Raw genomic sequence first — 26,939 nt, 5'->3', positions numbered from 1 at the left:
CGGGATGAAATTTGCCGCTTCTGCACATGCGCGTGACGTCATTTTGTGCGTCTGTTCATACACGAACGGCGAAACCCGGAAATAACCCTTTCCAGTACTTCCGGGTCACCACTGGACGTATCCTGAAAGAACATAACATGAAGCAGACGTAACATGAAATATGACTATAATTCATCAAATATTAAAAGCTTCCCTAAACAGGGCTGCCTTCAGATGTCGTCTAAAAGTCAGGTAGTTCTTTATCTCTTTGACATCTGATGGGAGGGCGGTCCGCAGGGTGGGTGCCACCACCGAGAAGGCCCTCTGCCTGGTTCCCTGCAACCTCACTTCTTGCAGGGAGGGAACCGCCAGGAGGCCCTTGGAGCTGGACCTCATTGTCCGGGCTGAATGATGGGGGTGGAGACGCTCCTTCAGGTCTACTGGACTGAGGCCATTTAGGGCTTTAAAGGTCAACACCAGCACTTTGAATTGTGCTCAGAAACGTACTGGGAGCCAATGTAGGTCTTTCAAGACTGGTGTTATGTGGTCTCCCCTCCTGGGTTTTCCAGAAACCGGCATTCAAAAGCATTCCTGCCTCCAACTGTGGAGTCAGAGCAGAGCCATCCCGGCTGTAGCAGCCAATAGTCTTTTCCTCCTCCACCAATTTGCCTCCTTCTCTTTCAAAGCCATCTAAGTGGGTGGCCATTGCTGCCTCCTGGGGGAGCGAGTGCTGCTAGGCGCTGTGTGAAAAAGTGCTTTCTTTTATCCATCCGGAACCTTACAGCAATCGGCTTCAATGGATTTCCACGAGTTCTCTTATTACAACAGAGAAAACCCTTTCTGTATCCACTTTCTCCACTCAGTGCATGATTTTTATAAAGTGCCTCTTCCCTGGGCTTGTTTCTCCTTGGAAAAACCACATTCAGAAGGCTTTTGATATATCCTTAAACAAGTTGCCAACTTTGGGTTCATCTACTTTTTTCTTTGGGCATCTTTCTTTTCTTCTGAGGCCCCTTGCTGTACAGTGGTACCTCAGGTTACATACGCTTCAGGTTATAGACGCTAACCCAGCAATAGTGCTTCAGGTTAAGAACTTTGCTTCAGGATGAGAACAGAAATCGTGCTCTGGTGGCGCGGCGGCAGCTGGAGGCCCCATTAGCTAAAGTGGCGCTTCAGGTTAAGAACAGTTTCAGGTTAAGTACGGACCTCGGGAACGAATTAAGTACTTAACCTGAGATACCACTGTATTTCTTTTTGCAGAAGGACCAAAGTTCAGTGGGAAAGTGTTCATTTTCAGTGCAAATTGTTGCATTTGCAACCTTCAGGTTTTTAGAAGAAAGGTCCGAACAAGACAGCGTTAGATAAGGGGAAGGGCCACAGACCGTTAAACTATAAAGCACCTGATTTGCATGAAGAAGGTTTCAGGTTCCATGCCGGGGGCTTGCAACATTCTCTTTCTGGAACCCCCTGGGCAGCTGGTACCCTCAAGTCCACTGAATACCTCAGAGACATCCGCTGTAAATGATGGCACTGAATTGAATGTGTTTCCTTGTGGGGCCATGAGAACAAATCCCCTGTAATTCTCTCCTGCCTGCCCTGGCCTTCCTGCAAAGGGAGATTTGATTATCAGACTGACTCTTAGTTATTAGCTTCCGCTTTTAAGTCCAAATGAAAGTTGGAGGCTATAAACCAGCAGAGTAAATTATAAGTTTCCATAGGAGCCTTAAGGACGGTTCCTGCGATGTTTAAACCTCCTGCAAGGACAGGGAGAACAGAAGTCTCTTTTTCCCTAGCCGTGCCATTCAGGGTGGCCGTTTCAGAGTCCTGCAGGCCACGTATCTGGTTCCTCTTTGAAGCTCTGACCCTCCAACAGGCAAAGTTCAAACCAAGCCATCCCTCACCTTTGATGCTCTGAGGCTCTGGTTCAATTCACACAGCCAGTTTAACACATCAGAGCTCTCGCGACGTGACCTTTTGGGTCCGGCTGAGTCACCCGGCAAATGTTCTGTGATGTCTTGGGCACCATGTCGGGACCTTCATGTGCCGGCTCCTCGTTCAGTCGGCAGTTCGGAGAGCCAGCCTATGCAAAGAGATCAACGTTCTTCCCGGAGTTTGCCTGGCTTTTGAGTTTATGAGAAACGACGGTAAATGGGGACATGGTAGAAGATAATGAGTTGGAAGGGCCCTCTAGTCCAGGGGTCAGCAAACTTACCATGCCTTGGGCCAGTGTCTCCAGCGCCGCTTGCATGGCGGGCAGGAGGGTGGGGGAGCGTGTGCCCATACACGTGCGCACACACTATTTCTGGCGCACTTCTGGGTCGGAGGAGCACCAGAAATAGCTTGGGCGCATGTGTACAGGCCTCCTCCAACCCAGATGTGCACCGCAAATAATACTTGTGCATGCGCAAATAACTCTTGCACATGCGCACAAGCTATTTCTGGTGCTCCTCTGACCCGGAAGTGGGCAGCCGTGCCGCGCAGCACCGGTAAGAGTGGGTGGCAGCAGCTCTAGTCCAACCCCCCTGCAATGCAGAAATCTCGGCTAAAGCATCCCTGACAGGTGGTTCAGCCAACCTCTGCTTAAAAACCTCCAAGGAAGGAGAGTCCACCATCCCTCCTGGGAGTCCGTTCCACTGCTGAACAGCTCTTACTGTCAGAAAGTGTTTCCAAATGTTTAGTCGGAATCTCCTTTCTTGCAACTTTGAGCCATTGGTTCGGGTCCTCCGTGTCGGGGGTTCCGTACGACCAAAATGCCTCTCCTCCTCCGGTCGTGTCTTCGGAATCCATCTAGGCTCTACTCCGACGATGATTAACGACCTAAGCCTTTGATGAGGCTTAGGCACGCTCCCCCATTACGCAGAGTATCCAAATAGCAGAAGGAGCCGGGAAATGTGTGCTACATTGCTACGTTTATTCCTAACTATGCAGGACAGAAAAGAATATGTGACTGCTCTCTCTGTGAGAGAGAGAAGAAAAGGCACAAAGAAACAGGAAACCAGTAACATCAACATCCATCTCCCGTGAGACTTCCAGCAGTCTGGAATGTCTGGAATGTCAATAGAGTCTTGTGACTCCAAAAACTGCACAGTGGCATAACAGAAATCTAACACTCCCCTCCAGAGCAGGAGAAAACATAGCCAGCTCTTTCAACCATTCCTCATATGGCTTAGTTTCCAGATCCTTGACCCTCTTGGTCCTCCTCCTCTGCACACCTTCCAGCTTGTCCACATCCTTCTTAAACTGTGGTGCCCAGAACTGGACATGGGACTCCAGGTGTGGTCTGACCAAGGTTGAACAGAGTGGTACTATGACTTCCCTTCAGAGCCGGACCATGCATGAGGCAGGCTGAGGCAACCGCTGCCTCGGGCAGCAGAATACCATAGGGTGGCACCCATTTGAGTGCCCTGCCTGCCCTGCTACCACCACCAGTTGTGGAGAAGCAGAGCCTGAAGTGGTGCCGGTTTCTGGTGAGACCTCACCAAAATCTCGCCAGATCTCACAGGAACCAACTACTGCTTCACGAGTACTACCACACAACCCAGGTGAAAGTGTCTGTGCCAGTGGGGCAACGCCATCCCTGCTTCACTTGATCTGGACGTGACACTTCAATTGATGCAACCTACAATGGGATTATTTATTTTTATGCTGCTGGATCGCAACCTTCCACCTCAATCCCAATCTACCATGTCTAGTTTAGGAAATGGGCAGACATGTGCCAGGGTTTCATATTTAATCCTGAGCCGCCACGCCACAATTCTGACTTCAGAGGGCATCCCAGAATAGATAAGGAGAGGGTCTATAGACATATCAAACCAAACCCACGAGGAGCCAAACTCGAAAGGGGTCTTTTGTGGGTTCAGGAAAGCACAATATGGCAGCAAGGAGATGTCTAATTATTTTGCAACAGACACAGCCTGACCAAACTACAGTCTGCAGGAATAACTAAAGGCTGTTCATTAAACCACAGACTATTTAATACTGCCAGTTCCTTTATTTTTCAGTTATTAGAGCACTTGATCCGTCAATGACCCCCACACACCCACGAGCTCCAGTTTAAACAGAAACACACCTGTATCTCTCCTTTCACTTCCATCATCACACTGACCTCGCCGCCGCCGCCAAATGTCAGGGCAGGATTAAGCCCACCCTGTACATTTCCTCCCGCAGCCAAAACTCTGTTTTAAGTGTTCAAAGCTTCCAGTAAATTAGTGCTGTGGGTCTTTTCAAAGACGCTTTGTCACGTCTATTTGACGCAGCCGATACGCTGATTATAGGGCTTTGTGTCTGCGCAAGGTAAATCGGAAACGTGAGCCTGGCAGGCTGCCTCTCCGTCACAGGAGGCTCAGGACGGTAATTAATTTTTGCATGGTCTGAATGGACTGGGCTCCAAATCCCAGTGGCTCATAAACTGTAAAGGTGCTCCACATGGCCTCTGAGCCTTGCAGGAACATTGTTCAGCTGTGGAGCTCCATCCATCTCTTGAGAGAAGGTGGTCAGATGCCTGGGAGATAGAATCATTGAACTGCAGGGCTGGAAGGGACCCCAGGGTCATCTAGTCCAACCCCCCGCAATGCAGGAGTTGCAAGTGAAGAATCCCCAACTGGTGGCCACCAAACCTCCAAGGAACGAGAGTCCATCACCATCCAAGGAACGAGAGTCCATCACCATCTGAGGGAGACTGTTTCACGGTGGAACAGCTCTTGCTGTCAGAAAGTTCTTCCTGATGTTTAGTCAAAAACTCCTTTCTTGTAATTTGAAGCCATGGGTTCGAGTCCTACCGTCCAGAGCAGGAGAGAACAAGCTTGCTTCCTCTTCCATGTGACAGCTTTTAAGATATTTGGATAGATGGCTATGTTGTCACCTCCCCATCTTCTCCAAGGTGAGAGGTCTTTTTCTTCTTTGGCGATCACTTGTAGCCGAGTAAGATTGTCTCCCATGAACACGGTTTTAACAGTGAGTCCGTAAGTGACTGTGGAGGCCAATTCTGGATCCACACGTCCTTTCACAGTGAGGACATTAGTTTCCATCCCGGTTGATCCCGGTGTGGATTTGCCAAGCGTGCCTTCCTCTTAGCACGTTTCTCCTTTGCGTCCTGAGTTTGAGTGTCTTCAAAGCCCAGGACACCTTTGGTAAAGGCTGTTCTCCAACTGGAGCGCTCGCAGGCCAGTGTTTCCCAGTTGTTGGTGTTGATACTACATTTTTAAAGATCTGCTTTGAGAGAGTCTTTAAACCTCTTTTGTTGACCACCAGCATTGCGCTTTCCATTTTAAAGTTCGGAATAGAGTAGTTGCTTTGGAAGACAATCATCAGGCATCCACACAACATGACCAGTTGGCTTGTTGCAGGAAATGTACAGAGCGTCATAGAACTGTGGAGTTGGAAGGAACCAAAACGGTCATCTAGTCGAACCCCCTGCCATGCAATGCGATGCACCCTCTGATATTCACACTTCTCTGAATTGCACGGTGCAGTTCTCCAGCCAAGGAATGGGTATGGAAATGGATATCCTAGAGTAAATGTTTCTCTCTGTGTATATAGAAATATGTTTTATTGGGGTAAATTGCTTTGCAGAAAAAAATAAAAAAATGGATCTATTAACCAAAGCTGCCTAGAAAATGTATTTATCAGCAGACATTCTCATTGTAATGCTGATGAATTTTCATGAGGATTTATAGAAATAGCAATTGCCAAGTTGCTGCAGGAATGCGGGACCGCCTGTCCTGGTCTGCCCCGCGGAGGACCTTAAGGTCCACAAATCACAACACTTTGGAGGTTCCAGGTCGCAAGGTGGTTAGATTGGTCTCAACTAGGGCCAGGGCCTTTTCAGCACTGGCCCCGACTTGGTGGAACGCTCTGTCACAAGAGACCAGGGCCCTGCGGGACTTGACATCTTTCCTCAGGGCCTCCAAGACAGAGCAGTTCCGCCTGGCCTTTGGTTTGGACCATTATGTTTCCCTCCCCTTATGGTTTTGATCTATGGGCTGCTGTAAGGATATCAGGGGGTTGCTCGAGAACAATCAGGCAACTGCCTCCCTGGTCGGCTGTAAAGCCTTGTTATTGGTGCCAAAAAAACCTTTACCATGCAGAGTGCCACTATTCCGTGGCTCCTTCATTCACTGGCAGAATCTGAGAGTGGGCGGTCCTTAAACCTTCCCCAGCAGAGTAGTCTCTTGACGCCCAGTCTGCGCCTCCCCTCTCGGCGCAGAAGCCTACTGCGCAGGGAGGGCGTGGGTAACGGAGGACCTCTCTCCTCCCCGCTTTGCCCAGGCAAGGTGTCCTGGCACCGCCTCGCCTCCTCCGAGTCCTGAAGCTCCTCTCCGCTGGAGGCGTGGCTACTCTCCTCCGCTGAGGAGGTGCTGCTTCCCACGATCTTTGGGGGCTCTCTGTAATCCATCCGGCTTTTCCCCTCTCTCCCCTTAGCCGAAGGCAGTTCCCTGACAGCTACTTTTAAAATGAAGCTGCATTTTAAATTGCATTTTGACCTGGGTTGCTCTGGCCAGGGAGGGCGGGGTATAAATAAAAATTATTATTATTATTATTATTATTATTATTATTATTATTATTAGGGTTGGAATGGGAAGATTGAGAGAATCTGAAATTAACAGATCTGTCCCTGGTCTCTAGGATAAGCCAGTGACACACCTTTTTTTTTCAATGGGAGGATGAAGCTGGAGTTGGGGAAACAAGGTTGCTGGGGTTGGACTAGATGACCTCTGGAGGTCATCTTCAGTTCTTTGATTCTGTGCTGCAGGAAAGGCAGATGAGTCCCTGCTCTTTCCCTCTTCATCCAGCAGGGGTCACGTTTGCTTAGTTTTGGCACGGAAGGTTCTATGGACTTTCTGTTATCTGGGAAAAGGAAAGAGAGGAACATCGAAGAAACTCACTCCACTTCTTAGGATTGCGCCTGCTCCAGATATCCCACTGTGCCCATCTTAAGTTCCATAATTGTGTAATTAATGGAAGCAGCAAAAAGGGAGAGAGGATCAGTTGGTGCAGGAAAGTGGGGAGTGACTTGCGATGTGAAGAATGGTCTCCTCCAACAGACCCCGGCTGCTTGAAGATGTGAAAATCACCCTTTGCGTATCTAATTCAAACGACGGCATGCCTTCCCCGTTGCACATACAGAGGAGCAGAATTTGCATCTGCATTTATTATCAGCTCTTCATAAAATATATATTGCATAATAAAGGCCAAGCGGGTAATACAAAGCATCTTTCAGGCTGGCTGCAGCCAGCCGTAGCTCACAGGGTAAATATACAGCTTTGTTTAGGATTTATAAACCACAGGCCTTGTAAGGAGAGGAACCAAAACTTGCGAGGGGGTCACAGAATTCGCCCCCGCCATCTTCAGAACTGCAGTTTAGGGAACAGCCAGGGCCCTAAACCCCACGAGGAGCGTCCAGGAGGCTTGTGGAGTCGTAGAGTTGGAAGGGACCCCCAAAGGTCATCCAGCCCAGCCCCTGCAGTGTGTGAATCACAGCTAAAGCATCCCTGACAAGCTCCCTGTGCACCTGGGTCAGGTGATGCACTGGAAACCAAACACCTGAAACAGTTGTGTAATGAAGCTTGAGGATGGACCTACATAAGAAGCTAAGAAGATCCTGCAGGATGAGGCCAATGGCTCATCTAATCCAACACTTTTCTCCCAGGGGCCAGCCAGATGCCCCCAATGCGAAACCTGAAAGCAGAACGTGAGCACCAGAGCGCTCCCCACCCTCCTGTGGTCACCAGTAACTGGTATTCAGAAGCAAAGAAGAAGAAGAGGAGGAGGAGGAGGAGGAGGAGGAGGAGGAGGAGGAGGAGGAGGAGGAGTTTGGATTTGATATCCCGCTTTATCACTATCCGAAGGAGTCTCAAAGCGGCTAACATTCTCCTTTCCCTTCCTTCCCCACAACAAACACTCTGTGAGGTGAGTGGGGCTGAGAGACTTCAAAGAAGTATGACTAGCCCAAGGTCACCCAGCAGCTGCAGGTGGAGGAGCGGAGACGCGAACCTGGTTCACCAGATTACAAGTCTACCGCTCTTAACCACTACACCACACTGGCTCTCAGAACTATGTGAGTTTCCAACATAGAGAACAGGATATTGGAGTCGATGGGCTCTGGTCTGATCTATCAGACTCCTCTTGGGATCTTGTGCTCTTAGTGGCGATCCCAAAAGGAGCAAATTCTTGAGCAAAACTGTCCTCCCCACAGACGGCCATCTGTGATCATCTGTGATTCCTACTGCAGTTTGATGTGACTGGATACATAAAAACTCTTTTTGGAAATGAAACATTCTCCAGACTTATTAGGTATTATTCAAAACTTCACTTGCAGAACTTTCTTCAAAATGATACGGAAACATCAAATGATGCATCCACAGGACATATGCCAGTCTGAGGCATAAACTCAGCATCTTACAACAAATGAACTAATTCCAACAGTCCTAGAAGCAGAGGCCTGTCTCTCCCCAGAATCTGCACTCCAGCCTGAGGCTGTTTTCCTGGAGAGCTGCCTTTCTTCCATGGAGTCTGAAAACAAAGACTCCAGCCACCCCCTTTCCAGGATGGCGGATTTGCAATTCAATACCTCTCATGTGATCTAAGGTTAAACACTCACGCGTTGGCTAGCAGAAAACAATCATTAATTATCCACTCAGTTAAAGCTCAGAGTCCCTTAGAGTTAAACCTTTTCACCCCTACCACTGGCATTCCCATTTCAGTGAATATTAAACAATTATGCTTAACAATTGCTTCATTGCAGAGGGAGGGGGGAAAGTTGAACTTTGGGACCCCCTCCCAACTCTGCAGCCCTTTTTATTTTCTTTACAAACTTTGTTGTTGTTGTTTAAAAAACAAACCATCCCCAATTACTGCCACCCAGTTCTACGATATGACGCTGCGATCTCTTCCTCCGAGAATGTGGATGAATGCAAAAATGCTCTTTCTTCCCTGAGCCATTTAAGAAAGGGAAGTGTAAACAGTTGTGTCTGCTTTCCCTGCCTCGAATTCTTTGCCAAATTGGTAATTATGAGAACGAGGCTTTGAGACTTGATGCGCCTGATCTTTCCGGGGGAGAGGAAATGCTTCCCCGCCATCTGCCGGAGCGCCGTTCCCCAGTTCATTTCCTCCACCGCACCCTGACAGACTAATCGCTGTGTCTCCCTGTCTCTCTCTGTGTGTGTATTTATGGAAAACGCAGAGAGCGCTAAACGAACACACAACATATCCATTAAGGCCTTTGGGATGTGGCCTGGGTTTCTGGAATCCCTGGAATGCTATAGCTCCGTGGCAGAACATCTGCTTTGAATGCAGATGGTCCTAGTGGCATTTCCTAGTAGGGCTAAGAGCATCTCCTGCCCCAACCCCCTGGAGGGATGCTGCAAGTCAGTGAAGGATATACTGAGCAAAATGGACCAATGGTCTGGCTCATTATAAGGTACTTTCCCACGTCCCCAAGAGGCTTACATTTCATGCTTCGTCATCATCATCATCATCATATTTGTATACAGTGGTACCTCAGGATAAGTACTTTTTTTGTTCAGGAGGTCCGTTCTTAACCTGAAACTGTTCTTAACCTGAAGCACCACTTTAGCTAATGGGGCCTCCTGCTGCCGCCGCGCCGCCGCCGCGCAATTTCTGTTCTCATCCTGAAGCAAAGTTCTTAACCCGAGGTACTATTTCTGGGTTAGTGGCGTCTGTAACCTGAAGTGTCTGTAACCCAAGGTAGCACTGTACCATCTTTCTATCTTACAATACTCAAGGCGGCTTACAAGCTGAAGAAAGAAAAAATGTACACCTTATAACACACTAATGCAATACAAAAATGTGATAATAAAACATAGCTTTAAAATAAGCAACCTACATCAAAAAAGTAACATTCAACAATCATTAGAATAGTATAAAATAACAATATCAACATATAAAAGTTAAACAGAAATCCACTCAACAGTTACAATAAATAATTTCTAAACTATAATCAATAAAACAACAGCAAGCCATGGTAAATGAAATAATACAATACAAATTGAGAAGCAGAGACTAGAGGGTAGGGCAAGGCAGATGGAAGGAGGCCTTGCCTGACAAAGTCTCTCCCCTCACAGTTCTTCCTCCAGGACCAAAACAGGGAGCTGTGTTGCAATAAGCCGGTTGAGACGCTTGGATTTGCCAAGCGTGTCTTCCTCTTTGCACTTTCTCCCTCGCGTCCTGAGTTGAGTGTCTTCAAAGCCCATGACACCTTGGTAAAGGCTGTTCTCCAATTGGAGCGCTCGCAGGCCAGTGTTTCCCAATTGTTGGTGTTAATACTACATTTTTTAAAGATTTGCCTTGATAGAGTCTTTAAACCTCTTTTGTTGACCACCAGCATTACGCTTTCCATTTTTAAGTTCGGAATAGACAATCATCAGGCATCTGCACAACATGACCAGTCCAACGAAGTTGATGTTGAAGAATCATTGCTTCACCACGGGCGATCTTTGCTTCTTCAGTACGCTGGCATTAGTTTGCCTGTCTTCCCAAGTGATGTGTAAAAAAATTTGGAGACACCATTGATGGAATCTCCCTTGCATCCTGAGTTCGAATGTCTTCAAAGCCCAGGACACCTTTGGTCAAGGCTGTTCTCCAACTGGAGCGCTTGCAGGCCAGTGTTTCCCAGTTGTCAGTGTTTATACTACATTTTTTAAGATTTGCCTTGAGAGAGTCTTTAAACCTCTTTTGTTGACCACCAGCATTATGCTTTCCATTTTAAAGTTCAGAATAGAGTAGTTGCTTTGGAAGACGATCATTAGGCATCCACAGATCATGACCAGGCGAACGAAGTTGATGTTGAAGAATTGTTGCAGCAATGATTCATTGGAAGTCCACAATTTCCAGCTCTCTCTCACTGCCTCCCTCCCTCCCACACACACACACACACACACACTTGCGTTGCTTTGAGTTCTCTGTTCCGTATTGATCCTCCTGCTCACGGGGCAGGAGAAACCTCTTTGAACTCCAGAGATCCTGCGCTTTCTTCCCCTGCTCTTTGGAAGCGCCAGGCTTGCAGTCGATAACAAATGCCGTGGAGATGGAAGGTGCTTTGCGAGTGGAATTTTAACTGAAATTCTCCTGGCTGGGCTGACAGGCGCCCCAGAGCATCTCCTTTCAAGGCAGAGGCCAGCTCTGTTGGGGATCACAACCTAAAAGGGACCACGAATTCCATTTCCTGTGGGAGAAAATATCCTACACTCCACTAATATTGATACATGTCACAATTCAGGGCAACGTTGTTATTTGCTTAAATGTGTTTAAAGGGCTCGTTCAGACATTTATTGTTCATTGATTTATTCAAAGGCCGCTTATCTCCCTCTCTTTCCTCAGAAGGGCTCCTGGAGCAGCTTATGTGTCAAGGAATGCAACACGGTCCTTGCCCTCTGTCTAAAATGACACGGCACAAAAGGAAACAGGGATGGGGAGGGAAGAGGAAAACGAGCGAGCTGAGGCACCAAGCATTAAGATCAGCAAATAAAACCCACTCCATTTTAAAGTCAGAATTGTAGAGTTGGAAGGGACCCTGAGGGTCATCTGGTCAAACCCCCGCAATGCAGCCTTTCTTTATTATGTCTTTTGTGTTGTTATTTTGCATTGTTATGCTGTGATTCGCCCTGTGGTCTTTGGATGAAGGGCAGTATAAAAACTGAATAGATAAATAAAATGTGGCATGTACTCCGTAATGAAATGCAAGAGTCCCCATCTATATTGGCATTCTGCCTGCTCTGGAAAAGGCATCTGATACGCAGGCTGAAGAAGAAGAAGAAGAGTTTGGATTTGATATCCCGCCTTTCACTCCCTTTAAGGAGTCTCAAAGCGGCTCACATTCTCCTTTCCCTTCCTGCCCCACAACAAACACTCTGTGAGGTGAGTGGGGCTGAGAGACTTCAGAGAAGTGTGACTGGCCCAAGGTCACCCAGCAGCTGCATGTGGAGGAGCGGAGACTCAAACCCGGTTCCCCAGATTATGAGACTACCGCTCTTAACCACTACACCACACTGGCAGAGACCCTCCCTGCCCGAGCACTGTCTGGCCAGAGTGGTGCATGCTCTAGTTATCTCCCACTTGGACTACTGCAATGCGTTCTACGTGGGGCTACCTTTGAAGGTGACCCGGAAACTACAACTAATCCAGAATGCGGCAGCCAGACTGGTGACTGGGAGTGGCCGCCGAGACCACATAACACCGATCCTGAAAGACTTACACTGGCTCCCAGTATGTTTCCGAGCACAATTCAAAGTGTTGGGGCTGACCTTTAAAGCCCTAAACTGCCTCAAAGGCCCAGGATACCTGAAGGAGCGTCTCCAGCCCCATCGTTCAGCCCAGACACTGAGGTCCAGCGCCGAGGACCTTCTGGCGGTTCCCTTGCTGCGAGAAGCGAGGTTACAGCAAGCCAGGCAGAGGGCCTTCTCTGTGGTGGCACCCGCGGAACGCCTGTGGAACGCCCTCCCACCAGATGTCAAAGAGAAAAACAACTACCAGACTTTTAGGAGACATCTGAAGGCAGCCCTGTTCAGGGAAGCTTTGAATATTTAATGCTGTATTGTTTTTAACACTCAATTGGGAGCCACCCAGAGTAGCTGGGGAAACTCAGCCAAATGGGCTGGGTATAAATAATAAATTATTATTATTATTATTATTATTATTATTATTATTATTATTATCTGTTTACACCATACACCAGCACACCTTCCATCGTTCAACTTGAGCCTCTTGTTCTTAATTGCTGTGGTGTGTTTTTTAATGGGATTGCTTTACTGTGTATTTTATTTATGAATGTTTATAGTTTGAACTTCATCTGTTAGAAAAACTCATGGCAATGACTACCGATTAGTTTCCGGGACCAATTCAAAGCGCTGGTTTTGACCTATAAAGCCTTAATTGGCCCAGGGCCACAATACCTCAAGGACCACCTCTTCCCATATGAACCTACCCAGACCCTGAAATCATCTTCTGACACCCTCTTTCATGTGCCTCCTCATCGAGAGGTCCAGAGGGTGGCAACGCGAGAACAGGGCCTTCTCTGCAGTGGCTCCCCATCTGTGGAATGCTCTCCCCAGGGAAGTTTGCCTGGCACCTAAAGGTGTATAATGAAGGTGTATAATGAATGTTCCTTTTTAACCAGGCCTTTGGTTGATTTGATTGACATCCAACACCCTTTTAGAATGTGGCTTGGGGGGGCAGGGGGCCGGTCCACTGTCCCTCAGACATTGTGGGGGCCAGACTATATTTTTTTGGGGGGGAATGTATGAATTCCTATGCCCCACAAATAACCCAGAGATGCATTTTCAATAAAAGCACACATTCTACTGATGTAAAAACACGCTGATTCCTGGACCGTCCGCAGGCTGGATTTAGAAGACGACTGGGCTGGATCCAGCCCCCGGGCCTTAGTTTGGCTGCCCATGAGATTCTGAAACAGGGGTCAGCAACCTTTTTCAGCCCTAGGCTGGTCCACTGTCCCTCAGACCATGTGGTGGGCCAGACTATATTTTGAAAAAAATAATGAACAAATTCCTATGCTCCACAAATAACCCAGAGATGCATTTTAAATAAAAGGACACATTCTGCTCATGTAAAAACACGCTGATTCCCGGACCATCCGTGGGCCGGATTGAGAAGGCAATTGGGCTGGATCCGGTCCCCTGGGCCTTAGGTTGCCTACCCATGATCTAGAAACATGATGTGCCCACACTGTTTGTTTTCTTGCTGCTTTGGCATCGCCTCCTCTCGCCTGACCCTCGTTCCTCTCTTCCCCGCAGGCAAAGCCTATGCACCGGAGTTCTACTACGACACGTACAACCCGCTGTGGCAGAATCGGGCCCGCGTCTACGCCTACAGCCTCGAGTGGACTCAGATGAACCCAGACGCCGTGGACCGCATCCTCACGTACCACCTGGGCATCCGGCAGGTGAGAGTCTCAGGTGCTTCTTCCGAAGCTGGGCGAGGTGCCTTTTGCCCAACTCCAATCTCATCTCCTGTTTCAACTCGCTTTTTGTCTCTGTCAATTAGAAGTTTTTTGGGGGGGGGCCACGTGCGATGTACAAAAGAGGGTTTTCGATGTGCAAAATGAATTTGCAGCTCTCTGGGATGCAGAGCTGAACAGGAAGATGAAAGACGTGGTCCCGGTTGAGGATGGAGGGCTGCAGGAATCTCAGCAAAAAAAAAAGGAGAGATGTTTTGCAGCAGAGACGGACACCTGCGGTGTCATCACATCTGCTGCATGAGCTTCACGTTGTGTTTTTCCCCCTGGTTGTTGAGGGTGTTGAGGGAAAGGCAGAAGGGGCACAGAACTCTGTCTATGGAGCCCAACATATTTAAAAGGCAACTCTTTTGTCTACAAAGATGGAGAGTTGGTTGTGCCTGAATCTTGTGGTGCAGTTTTCTGACCAAACGCCATGCATACATTTATTAGAGGAAAGCGTCCATACAAATATCCATTTCAGTGAAAATAGCAAACCCATCATTTTAGGGATAAACTTGTTCTCAGAACGAGGTAGATTTGGGGAAACCACAGAAACAAAACTGTGTAGAAGGAGAAATCAGTGCTAAAATGCTAATGCATTTTCACGAGGACTTTAAAAAATAATCTGAAAGTGACATAGAAAGCGGAATGGTCTTTGGGAATTTAATCACCCCACTTTGGCGAAAGTTGGCATCCCTCCCTCCTCATCGCATCATTTGGGCAAAAATCAAAGGTTGCACAAGGTCCCTCGCAGGTGTGTGCCATAGGTATAGCTTTTGAGTTGCACATTTATAATTCCAATATGAAATAGCACTTGCATAAGGAGGCTGGCTTCTTCTGCAAAGGAACTGGGTGCATTACTTCCAGATTATTTTCCTAAATTGGACTGCCAACTCACTGCTGGTCACTGGTGTGTAAGGCCACTCCCAGGACGTCTTGCAAAGCTTGAGAGGTGATTGAGAGCAGGTAAGAAAATGTCCTTCTTTGCACAGCACAGAGCTAGATTGTGGAACTCTCTCCCACAGGAGGCAGCGATGGCCAAAAACCTCAATGGCTTGAGAAGAGGATTCAGTAAATTAATGGGAGGGGGGGCTATCTCGAGGGCTACCAGCCACAAAGGGCTTCTGCTCTGCCTCCACAGGTAGGGGCAGCAATGGAAACCATGGATGAGAGAAGCTCTGGTCCTTATGTTCTGCTTGCGGGCATCTTCTCGGTAACTGTGAGAGCAGGATGCTGGGCTAAATGGGCCATTGGGCCTGATCCAGCAGGATCTTCTTATATTCTTAAGGTAAAAGGTAAAGGGACCCCTGACCATTAGGTCCAGTCGTGGCCAACTCTGGGGTTGCGGCGCTCATCTCGCTTTATTGGCCGAGGGAGCCAGTGTACAGCTTCCAGGTCATGTGGCCAGCATGGCTAAGCCACTTCTGGCGAACCAGAGCAGCGCATGGAAACGCCGTTTACCTTCCCGCCGGAGCGGAACCTATTTATCTATTTGCACTTTGAGGTGCTTTCGAACTGCTAGGTTGGCAGGAGCAGGGACCGAACAACTGGAGCTCACCCTGTCGCAGGGATTTGAACCGCTGACCTTCTGCTCGGAAGTCCTAGGCTCTGTGGTTTAACCCACAGCGCCACCTGTGTCCCCTATATTCTTAAGGTTGATCCACCTTCAACAACAACAACAACAACAATAATAATAAATTTTATTTATACCCTGCCTTCCCCGGCCAGAGCTGGGCTCAGGGCGGCTAACACCAATAAAATAAAATCACAGTAAAAACATAATAGGGGAAAAAGAGAGGAGGGGGAGAACCAATTTCAAATACAGGCTAAAATGCAATTTAAAATGCAGCCTCATTTTAAAATAGCTGATAAATCAAGACCATAAGGGGAGGGAAACAGAAGGGTCAGACCGAGTCCAAACCAAAGGCCAGGTGGAATAGCTGTGTTTCTCCATTTTCTCCATTGAAATTGCAGGCAGCACTTTATTTGCGCCTCGGTTGTCGAACGTTTCGGAAGTCAAATGGTCTTCCAGAACAGATTACGTATGACAACCAAGGTTCCACTGTAGTAAAAATAAGAACAACAACAAACCAAGAAGAAGAAGAGGAGTTTGGATTTGATATCCCGCTTTATCACTACCCTAAGGAGTCTCAAAGCGGCTGACATTCTCCTTTCCCTTCCTCCCCTACAACAAACACTCTGTGAGGTGAGTGGGGCTGAGAGACTTCAGAGAAGCGTGACTGGCCCAAGGTCACCCAGCAGCTGCATGTGGAGGAGCGGGGAAGCGAACCCGGTTCACCAGATTACGAGTCTACCGCTCTTAACCACCACACCACACCAAGAACTCCCCCTCCCATAACACAGTTAAAATGGCATCGGATATCAACCAGCCAAAGGCCCAGGTTGAAGAGGAACATTTTCACCTGGTGCCTAAAGGTGTATAATGTAGGTGCCTCATGAACCTCCCTGGGGAGACCATCTCAGAAATGGAGAGCCACTGCAGAGAAGGCCCCGTTCTCGTGTTGCCACCTTCCTGACCTCTTGTGGAGGAGGCACACAATGAAGGGTCTCAGATGATGAATGTAGGGTCTGGGTCAGTTCATATGGGGAGAGGCAGTCCTTGAGGTATTGCTGTCAGATGGCCCCCCAACCGCTGCTTAAAAACCTCCAGAGATGGAGAGTCCCCCACCTTCTGAGGAAGTCCATTACACTGCTACACAACTTTTATTGTTCTTGGTCTCAGACATCAGGAGGGCACCAGATCAGCAAAGGCCATACTAGACTTTGCAGGATAAACCAGCGGCGAAGTGAGAAAATTATAGGCAGCCTTTGGCCTCGGTCGAGGACAATGTCCTGATGAGCAGAGAACCAGGACCAATTCTTTGGACATCATTGACTAGTTCCCGGCTTTCCCTGTGGATGAGATGATGCAAAGCGAAGGCTGGCTTTTGTATCTGCCTGCCTGCGTTGGTCTGGAACAATAATTACATCCTCCTTTATCTGAGGAGTTACATGAGCACTTTGATATTCCTTACGTCCTCACAAGTGACACCTGCGAGGCGGGTTTGTCTTCAGAAAGGCAAGATGGCGGGACGTGTTCGGCGCCCCCCGGATCGGCTGCTCGAGACACAGGGCCCCCAGGCAAAGCTTACAAGGCATTATCAAAGAGCACTCGTGGAGATAAGCAGCTTTTGAAAGGGCTGACATGTCTGCGACGGGGAGTTGGCTCACCTCGGCTCTCGCGGCAAGAGCACGTTTCAGGCAGAGCAACGGGATCTGAGCTGCTTGCCGTTTGGTAGGGAAGCTCAAGGCGTTCTGGAACAGCTCTCCTCGGGCCTTGCACTATTTGCTTTCTTGCTAGGTGGGGCTGTGCTAAGAGGGGAAGCAAGTTGGAGGCAGTTCTGCCAGCTCGCACTTGTTGTTGTTTAGTCGTTTAGTCGTGTCCGACTCTTCGCGACCCCCTGGACCAGAGCACGCCAGGCCCTCCTCTCTTCCACTGCCTCCCGTAGTTTGGTCAAACTCATGCTGGTAGCTTCAAGAACACTGTCCCACCATCTCGTCCTCTGTCGTCCCCTTCTCCTTGTGCCCTCCATCTTTCCCAGCATCAGGGTCTTTCCCAGGGAGTCTTCTCTTCTCATGTAGTGGCCAAAGTATTGGAGCCTCAGCTTCAGGATCTGTCCTTCCAGTGAGCACTCAGGGCTGATTTCCTTCAGAATGGAGAGGTTTGATCTTCTTGCAGTCCATGGGACTCTCAAGAGTCTCCTCCAGCACCAGAATTCAAAAGCATCCATTCTTCGGCCATCAGCCTTCTTTATGGTCCAGCTCTCACTTCCATACATCACTACTGGGAAAACCATAGCTTTTGCTATACGGACCTTTGTTGGCAAGGTGATGTCTCTGCTTTTTAAGATGCTGTCTAGGTTTGACATTGCTCAGCTCGCACTTAAGAGCATTCAAAGAATGCTGGTGGATCAGTCTTGTCGTCCAGCATCCTGTTCACACAGGGGCCAAATAACCCTAAGAATCCAGATAGACTGCTGCAGGACCTGGAGGCTCCATAATAAAATAAGTGGAGGCTGCTGCCTGTGGCCCTTCTAGTCCAGCATCCTGTTCTCACAGTGGCCAACCAGATGCCTGTGGGAAACCAGCAATCAGGATTCAAGCACAAAAGCAGCTCTCCCCTCCTGCAGTTTCCAGCAGTTGGTCTTCAGAAGCATTGCTACCTCTGACCATGAAGTCAGAGCAGAGCCGTCCTGGATAGTAGCCATCAATAGCCCTCTCCTCCTCCATCAACTGGTCCAGCCCTCTTTTACAGCCATCCAAATCGGTGGTCATCTCTGCACCCTGTGGGAAGGAGTTCCACAGTCTACCTCTGCACCGTGTGAAGTGAATAGTCACTGGCCTCTACCAGAAGAGGCTCAAATCAGTGTGATGTAGTGGTTAAGAGCGGTGGACTCGTAATCTGGTGAACCGGGTTCACGTCTCCGCTCTTCCACATGCAGCTGCTGGGTGACCTTGGGCTAGTCACACTTCTCTGAAGTCTCTCAGCCCCACTCACCTCACAGAGTGTTTGTTGGGGGGGAGGAAGGGAAAGGAGCATGTTAGCTGCTTTGAGACTCCTTAGGGTAGTGATAAAGCAGGATATCAAATCCAAACTCCTCTTCTTCTTCTTCTTCATCTATGGACCGTCCCCTAAAGTTATGGTGACTGGGCCAGGAAGGGGGTGCAAAGAACATCCATTTTCATTCATTTGCGTTCATTTGGTTAATTGGTTCATTCATTCATCAAGTGCAAATCCATAAATGTGCACCTCAAAACCTCAGTGATGGTGCCACTCCCTGGTTTAGGAAGTTGTGGTTGTTTAGCCTGGAGAAGAGAGGACTGTGGGGTGAGATGATCGTTGTCTTCAAAGATCCAAAGGGCTGTCACATGGAAGATGGAGCGAGCTTGTTTTCTATTGCTCTGGAAGGGAGGAGATTCTGTGGGATGTGAAACACAAGAGCAGTCAAGTGCAACATTCCTAGAGTGGACATGTTTACACGTGGGGAGGGATGTTTGTCCAGCCAGCAGGTAAACTTCCTGTTTCCTTCTGGGCTGGGACAGACTTCCTCTGCATGTGACTAGAGGTGGGTGTGGCCTCACCTGTGCAGGTAACGACAAAAGCACAGGGCAGGGCAGCCATCTCTCTCTCTTTGACTACATGCATCAAAGAAGCAACATCTGCTTAGCCAAAGATGCTCTCTTGGCCTCCAGCCAAGAGAGGACAAAGGGACTGTCTCCTTATGAGATAGTTTCCAGGTGTATGTTACTTTTCCAAGCTAAGTCTGCCTTCTAGGATCCGATTGTGAACAGAATGTGAGTAAACTCTTTTTATACTTTTATAGAAGCTGTGTTGTGTCTTATCTTTTATGAGGGAATAAGGGGGAAATACCAGAACAGTTGTTATAGAGGCTTTAGCGAGCCTGAGCAAACGCATCCGCTGTGAGTTTAAAAAGGGAATGTTACTCTGCTAAATTGTGAACTTGTTAACACAAGTTGGAAAGGCTATAATCAAACAAAATATCCTCTCCTGCATCCCTGAACATCCCCACAGATTCCAGCTAAATATTAGGCAAGAACCGTTCAACAGTAGAGCGGTCTGCCTCTGAAAATGGTGGGCTCCCTACTGATGGTTTCTGAGCAGAGCTTGGCTGGCCACCTGCCATGGATGCTTTCGTTGAGATTCCTGCATTGCAGAGGGTTGGACTAGAGAACCTTTGGGGATCCCTTCCAACTCTACAGTTCTATCAGTGTATTGTTCTCACCCACCTTGGAACCTTATGGTGAAGGGTGAGTAGGACATCTTTCAAATAAACAGCCGCAATCTTTTAAATGTCCTGAAGTGCCCATCAGGGAGCCTTCACTTGGAGCTGCTCTTGACTGTGTTATGTGACTCAACTGCAAATGGGGATTTTCACATGTGTGTTTGTTTGAGGAAGAGAGAAAGAGACTCCGCTCTCTTCCTTCATTATGCCCGCTCTCTTCCTTCATTATGCCGTGATATCTCCTGGAGCCAGGGTGATAATTAGACGCCTTCTTCCCTGTTAACACCTGCTGCGAATTTGCTTAAGAGTTAGTCCGCCCAGTGATAACGTTCAAGAAATCTCTCAATGCAAACACATTTGCAGAAGTGAATATCCCTCTTTGACTCAGTTGTGGAACCTGATAAGGAGTGGGAATGAGTGTTAAATAATACAGTTTGATCTTTAGGCACACCAGTCTTCCTGGGGTGGCTTGAAGGCAGATCAAATTCTCACCCACATGTTAAAAAGAAAAAAAAATCAGCTCAAGGGACTTTCCTCATCTGCAACCGTAACACTTAAAAAAATCTCATCCATGGTCCTATGACCCCTTTTGCCCATGGGAAAGGCAGCTATGATACGTGCCACTTCAATCCTATGCCTGCTGTTGTAGGACCTGACCCCATTGAATTCAGTGCAGTTTAAACTCTGAGTAGACATACTTAGGGCTACAGTCTTACACATCTTTACCTGGGATTGCAGATAAAAGAAAGCTTATGTTCTCACTGAAAGCCATGAGAATTCATTCTGAGAAGACATGTTGAGGATTGTGATGTTGATTCCAGGTGTGGTAAGAATCTTATACAATTCTTGCTATCCAGATTTGTCCAAGGATAGCTCATCCTACAGGCGAGTAGGACCCTGGCAGAGACACATGCCTAACTGGCATGTTCTCTCGCTCCTGGTCGATCATTCGGGAGCTTCAAAAGCTTTCTTCAGCCCGAACATCACAGCGACCGATGCCAACCGACACCGGCACACTTAGGGATCTGCAGAGTTTGCGCATCATGTGTGACAGACCTCAGCAACTCAGCATTTTGGCTAATCTACTTTATTTACATATAAACACACATGGAGCACTGCAATGTGGCTCCCTCTCTCTCTAGCATCAGACAGCAAAGAGAAAGAACAAAGGACAATAGTCCCACTTCACGGAACACAGTAACACAAACATCTTGTCTCCGTCACTTCCCACTCTGTGGAGTCAAAACATACACCGTCATGTGAAAGACAATAATCCCATGACTGCAATCATGGAGCAGGAATTCTAACAGTCACATCCTTTACACAGCTGCATGGATCTTTTCTTTTTTTTTTTTTTAAAGCAATTTATTAAATTTTACAATAAAAATAGACATAATAAACAATGTAACATCGATCTTAACATATTTTCACATTTTCTTTGGACTTCCTCACATCTCCCGCTCCCATTTTCATCGTTAAAACATTTTGTCAGCAATTTATCATCTTATTTAAAATCTTATATCCCTTCTATATTTCATAATCATATAATTCTCAAAAGGGGCTAAATTTTCACAGTCTTACTTAATTTCTTAAAGAACTTCTAAATTTAGTGGTGCTCAGTTGTTTTAGTCTAGCATCTTATTTAGCATTCACTCAAATTACAATGTTTTTGTAAATAGTTCTTAAATTTCTTCCAATCCTCCTCAATCCTCTCTTCTCCCAGGTCACGGATTCTGCCGGTCATTTCAGCCAGTTCCATGTAGTCTATCAGTTGTATCTGCCATTCTTCCAGTGTGGGTAAATCTTGAGTTTTCCAGTGTTTTGCGAGAAGTATCCTTGCTGCTGTTGTTGCATACATAAAAAATGTCTGGTCCTTCTTTGCCACCCCTTGGCCGACAATACCCAAAAGGAAAGCCTCTGGTTTCTTAGTGAAGGTATATTTAAATACCTTTTTCAGTTCATTATAAATCATTTCCCAGAACGCCTTCACTTTAGGGCAAGTCCACCAGAGGTGGAAGAACGTTCCCTCACACTCTTTACATTTCCAACACTTATTATCAGACAGGTGGTAAATTTTAGCAAGTTTGACTGGGGTCATATACCATCTATAAATCATTTTCATTACATTTTCTTTCAGGGCGTTACATGCAGTAAATTTCAATCCATTACTCCACAACCTCTCCCAGTCCTCAAACATGATATTATGCCCAATGTCCTGTGCCCACCTTATCATAGCCGATTTAACCGTTTCGTCTTGTGTATTCCATTTCAACAGCAAGTTATACATCCTTGAAAGTACCTTAATCTTTGGTTCTAACAATTCTGTTTCTAGTTTCGATTTCTCCACCTGGAACCCTAATTTCTTATCATTTTTGAAAACTTCTTTGATCTGAGCGTAGTGTAACCAATCTCGCACTTTGTCTTTCATTTTCTCTAGACTCTGCAGTTTCCATTTGTCTCCATCCTTTTCTAGTATTTCCCAATATTTTGGCCATTTAGCCTCCATATTGGGTCTTTTTCGGGCCTTGGCTTCCAAAGGTGAAAGCCACCTTGGTGTTTTATTTTCCAGCAAGTCTTTATATTTTGACCAGACATTAAACAATGATTTTCTGACAATATGGTTCTTAAAGGCCTTGTTTGCTTTAACCTTGTCATACCATAAATATGCATGCCATCCAACACAGCTGCATGGATCTTTTCAGACACCAACTTTGGTCCGACTTGCAACTGGATCTGTACCAAGAACATCCTCCACCATTTCTGTTTCTCCTCTGTTGTTCAAAAGTGTGTTCCTTACCCTCTGCTTTTGCAAATCCAGTTTTCTGCTGTGACATACACAAGCTGGTCAGGGATGGAGGTTGGAGCTGAAGGTGACCAGGGGAGGTTGACGAAGAAGGTGACGGGTTTGGAAACCGAGCCTGGTGAGAAATGGCTGCGGGAGTTCAGTGTGTTTAGCCTGGAGAAGAGAAGAAGACTGACAGTGGAGAAGATGGCCACCTTCCAATATCTGAAGGGCTACCAAGCAGAAGAGGGAACAAGCTTGTTTTCTGCTGCTCCAGAGGGCAGAAAGGACACCAACCAATGGATTCAAATGACAGGAAAGGAGATTCTAACTAAAGATCAGGAAGAACTTTCTGACAGGAAGAGCTGTTCAACAGAGCTTGGATGACCACCTGCCATGGAGGTTTTAGCTGAGATTCCTGCATTGCAGGGGGTTGGACTAGATGACCCCGGGGTTCCTTCCAATTCTACGATTCCATGAATCCATTTTCTGTCTTTTGGAAACCTTTTCTGCACTGTCAAAAAGTCCATCACTTTCAGTTTTTTTATGGCAGTGTCCTAAAGTCAGGGAGGGGAACCAGCCCTGTGGCCAAACCTTGGCATTATCAGGACCAGGCTCTGACCAGCTGAGCTATCCAGCTATCCAGGGATTAGAATATTTGGGTGACTTTCAGAGGCAGACAAATTGTATATATTTAGGCGACACTCGCCTTTATGGAGTGGGCTAGGGTTCGTTTTTATTTATTTTCCATTCATTTCATAAAATCTATATGCCACTTGATTGTAGGAGGAAAACCCTCAAAGATTTAAAAAAAATCAAATTATCACTAAAACTTTTACAACCATCATTTAAAACATACACATAGTTGAAGCCGCAATAGAGTAGACTAAAACTCAGTAAAACTCAAACTTCCTAAACATCTGGGTAGGCTGGTCTAAAAAAGAATGCACTTCCGCAGGTGCTGAGAAGAAGAAGAAGAAGAAGAAGAAGAAGAAGAAGAAGAAGAAGAGGAGTTTGGATTTGATATCCCGCCTTTCACTCCCTTTAAGGAGTCTCCAAGCGGCTCACATTCTCCTTTCCCTTCCTCCCCCACAACAAACACTCTGTGAGGTGAGTGGGGCTGAGAGACTTCAGAGAAGTGTGACTGGCCCAAGGTCACCCAGCAGCTGCAGGTGGAGGAGCGGAGACTCAAACCCGGTTCCCCAGATTCCGAGACTACTGCTCTTAACCACTACACCACACTGGCACACAGTGGAAGTGCCTCCCTGGTATCAATAAGCAGGGAGTTCCAAAGTGTCCACCACACTTTTCTGTCTGATGTTTAAGCCCTGATAAAGATATAATAATAATAATAATAATAATAATAATAATAATAATAATTTATTTATACCCCGCCCTCCCCAGCCAAGACCGGGCTCAGGGCGGCTAACGAGCAATAATAAAAACAAGTTGAATGAATACAACTTATAAACAAGATTAAAATGCAACAATTAAAATATTGAAACATTAAAATATTAAAATGCAGCCTCATCACAGGAGGAGAAAGGAAAAAGAAAAAAGAAAGAGGGGGAGGGAATCAAACTGATTCCAAGCCAAAGGCCAGGCGGAACAACTCTGTCTTACAGGCCCTGCGGAAAGAAATCAGATCCCACAGGGCCCTGGTCTCATGAGACAGAGCGTTCCACCAGGCCGGGGCCAGTGTTGAAAAGGCCCTGCTCTGGTTGAGGCTAATCTAACTTCCTTAGGGCCCGGAACCTCTAGGGTGTTGCTATATATGGACCTTAAGGTCCTCCGTGGGGCATACCGGGAGAGGCGGTCCCATAGGTACAAGGGTCCTAGGCCATGATGAGGAATGATGAGGAATCTGTCAATTTAAGTCGTCCTGGAACCAAGTTATTTGAGGAACGCTTGAAGAACCCATACAGAATCCTAGAATCCTAGAATTGTAGAGCTGGACAAGGCCCCGAGGGTCATCTAGACCAACCCCCTTCATTGCTGGAAGATGCTCAGCCCCTGAAATCAGACTCATTTTCCTTTCCACCTTCATACTGGTAGTTGCCATAGTCAGGGTTTTCTTGGTGTTGGCTCCACATCTGTGGAATGTCCTTAACAGTAGCTGCCTTTAAGCAGTCCTCCCAAACTTTTTTGTTTTGCTTGCTGTTTGGTTGATTTTGTCATACATGCTGGCAGTCATACATCCTGTTGTCTGGCTGGTTTTGATCATCTTTAATTGCGTATCAACCATTTTTTGTCATTTTAAGTTTTAAAATCGCCGTGAGCTGCCTCGGGAGGGTTTCTCTGAAAAACAGAATAAAAACAAAGTGATAAATGGAGGATTTTTCATCTCACAGCTGCTGTGCTAAAGGAGCTCTCAACCTATGCAAAATAAAAATGGCTGAGACCTTTTTTTGTGTGTCAAAATTTCCACACACTTTTGTTGGAGAAAACATCATCTCATTTCCATCTTTGGCAAAGAGTTGATTTTGGAGAGCTGGTGTCGAGTGCTCCAACTGAGAGGTTTAGATTGCCTTGCCTTGATTTCTTAAATTAACCACCCTGTTGGAGTGCGGGTGCTTAATCCACAATCTGACACTTGGGTTTTATTCCAGACGCCATCCAGGGCCAAGTTAACCGGGAGAAGAGCTCTCTTCTAAAGCAGCGAAACCCACAGAGCTCTTCGGATCTTGTTTGCAAGAGGTTTATGGGTGGCCAACACTAAAATTATTACCTTCCATGGTAATGATTTTGGAAGAACTCCCAAGGACATAAAAGGGATTGTGCAGATCGTGATGTCCCTTAGGCTCGGCACCTGATATGCCAGAATGGGTTAAAGGTAAAGGTACCCCTGACCGTCAGGTCCAGTCGTGGCCGACTCTGGGGTTGCGGCGCTCATCTCGCTTTATTGGCTGAGGGAGCCGGCGTACAGCCTCCAGTTCATGTGGCCAGCATGACTAAGCCGCTTCTGGCGAACCAGAGCAGCACACGGAAACGCCGTTTTCCTTCCCGCCGGAGCAGTACCTATTTATCTACTTGCACTTTGACATGCTTTCGAACTGCTAGGTTGGCAGGAGCAGGGACCGAACAAAGGGAACTCATGTCAAGCCGTGTGTTCAAAGCAGTCTTTCAAAAGATTCATGCTAAGGATCAGTGCTCACTAGATAGTGTAGTAGCTGCTGATGACTATCTAGTGAGCACTGATCCTTAGCATGAATCTTACTTACATATTCTGTTGAAAAATATTGGTTGATGAAGACTATTACAAAACAGTAGTATCATTCTGGAGACACTGTCCTTTTGAGGCTTATGAGACGTCTTCCGTTGAAACTTTTGAAAGACTATTGAGAGACTTTACTTTTGAAACTTTTGAGACATCTTCTGTTGAAACTTTTGAAAGACTGTTGTGAGACTGTCCTTAGACATCTGTTTTGAACACATGGCTTGACGGTCCTTGCTACCACTCTGTTATGTTGTACATATGAACTTTGATTGGCTTATTCCTATAATTTGAATGATATCATTATTCAATTATATATTCTCTACTATTAGCCTACATGTTGTGTTTGTATTGCTGTGATTGGCTCTTATTGCAACACAGGGGTTTGTTTTTCATTCCCTTCTGTTGGAGAGCAGAAGTGGAAGTGCCTTACACACCGAAAACTTCCCGGCAGCCCTCAGGTGGGCTTGGGGATGCTGCTATCCTGTTGACATCAAGGAGATTGCTGCTGCAGCACCACTGGAACAATATAAACTGCTGGTTTGAAATATATTAAAAAATATTTTAAAATGTCCAGTAGCACCTTAGAGACCAACTAAGTTTGTTCTGGGTATAAGCTTTCGTGTGCATGCACACTTCTTCAGATACACTGAAACAGAAGTCACCAGACCCTTATATATAGTGAGAGGGTGGGGTGGGGTTTTTCTCAGGAGGGGAGCAGGAGATGGGAGATTGACTCAAGGTCGACCTGCTGACGACTGTTAACGACTGCAATTAGTCCTACAGGAAAAAGCTAGGGATAGTATGCAGATGATTAGCATATGTAATGAGACAGGAATCCAATATCTCTATTCAGACCAGGGCTCTCCATAGTTTTCAGTTTAGTGATAAGTTATAATTCATCAACTTCTCTTTCAAGTCTGTTTCTGAAATTCTTTTGCAATAAGACAGCTGCTTTGAGATCCTGTATTGAATGTCCTGGGAGACTGAAGTGTGCTCCTACTGGCTTCTCTGTCTTGTGATTCCTGATGTCAGATGATGGCTTGAATATGACTTAGGTCCAAGCTATCTGGAAGACTGCATTCCTTCATACAACCTTTCCCAGGCTCAGAGATCTTCCAGGGAAGCCCTTCTCTTGGTGTCATCACCCTCCCAGTCATGCCTGATGGGGATTCAAGACAGGGCCTT

General features: G+C 46.9%; 1 protein-coding gene across 2 annotated transcripts in view; it reads left to right on the top strand.

Moving 5' to 3' along the window:
• MDGA2 (MAM domain containing glycosylphosphatidylinositol anchor 2) overlaps positions 1 to 26,939 on the top strand; it is a 388,772-nt gene that overhangs the window by 325,318 nt on the left and 36,515 nt on the right. For both annotated transcript variants that reach the window (XM_081016731.1, XM_081016730.1), the window contains exon 10: positions 13,749 to 13,897. In XM_081016731.1, the coding sequence (XP_080872857.1) occupies positions 13,749 to 13,897 (149 nt within the window). The remainder of the gene's footprint in view (positions 1 to 13,748; positions 13,898 to 26,939) is intronic.

This window comes from Podarcis pityusensis (genome assembly GCF_964106645.2).
Source record: "Podarcis pityusensis genome assembly, chromosome: 1".
Lineage (NCBI taxonomy): Eukaryota > Metazoa > Chordata > Lepidosauria > Squamata > Lacertidae > Podarcis > Podarcis pityusensis.
This window is presented reverse-complemented; position numbering and strand designations above follow the sequence as displayed.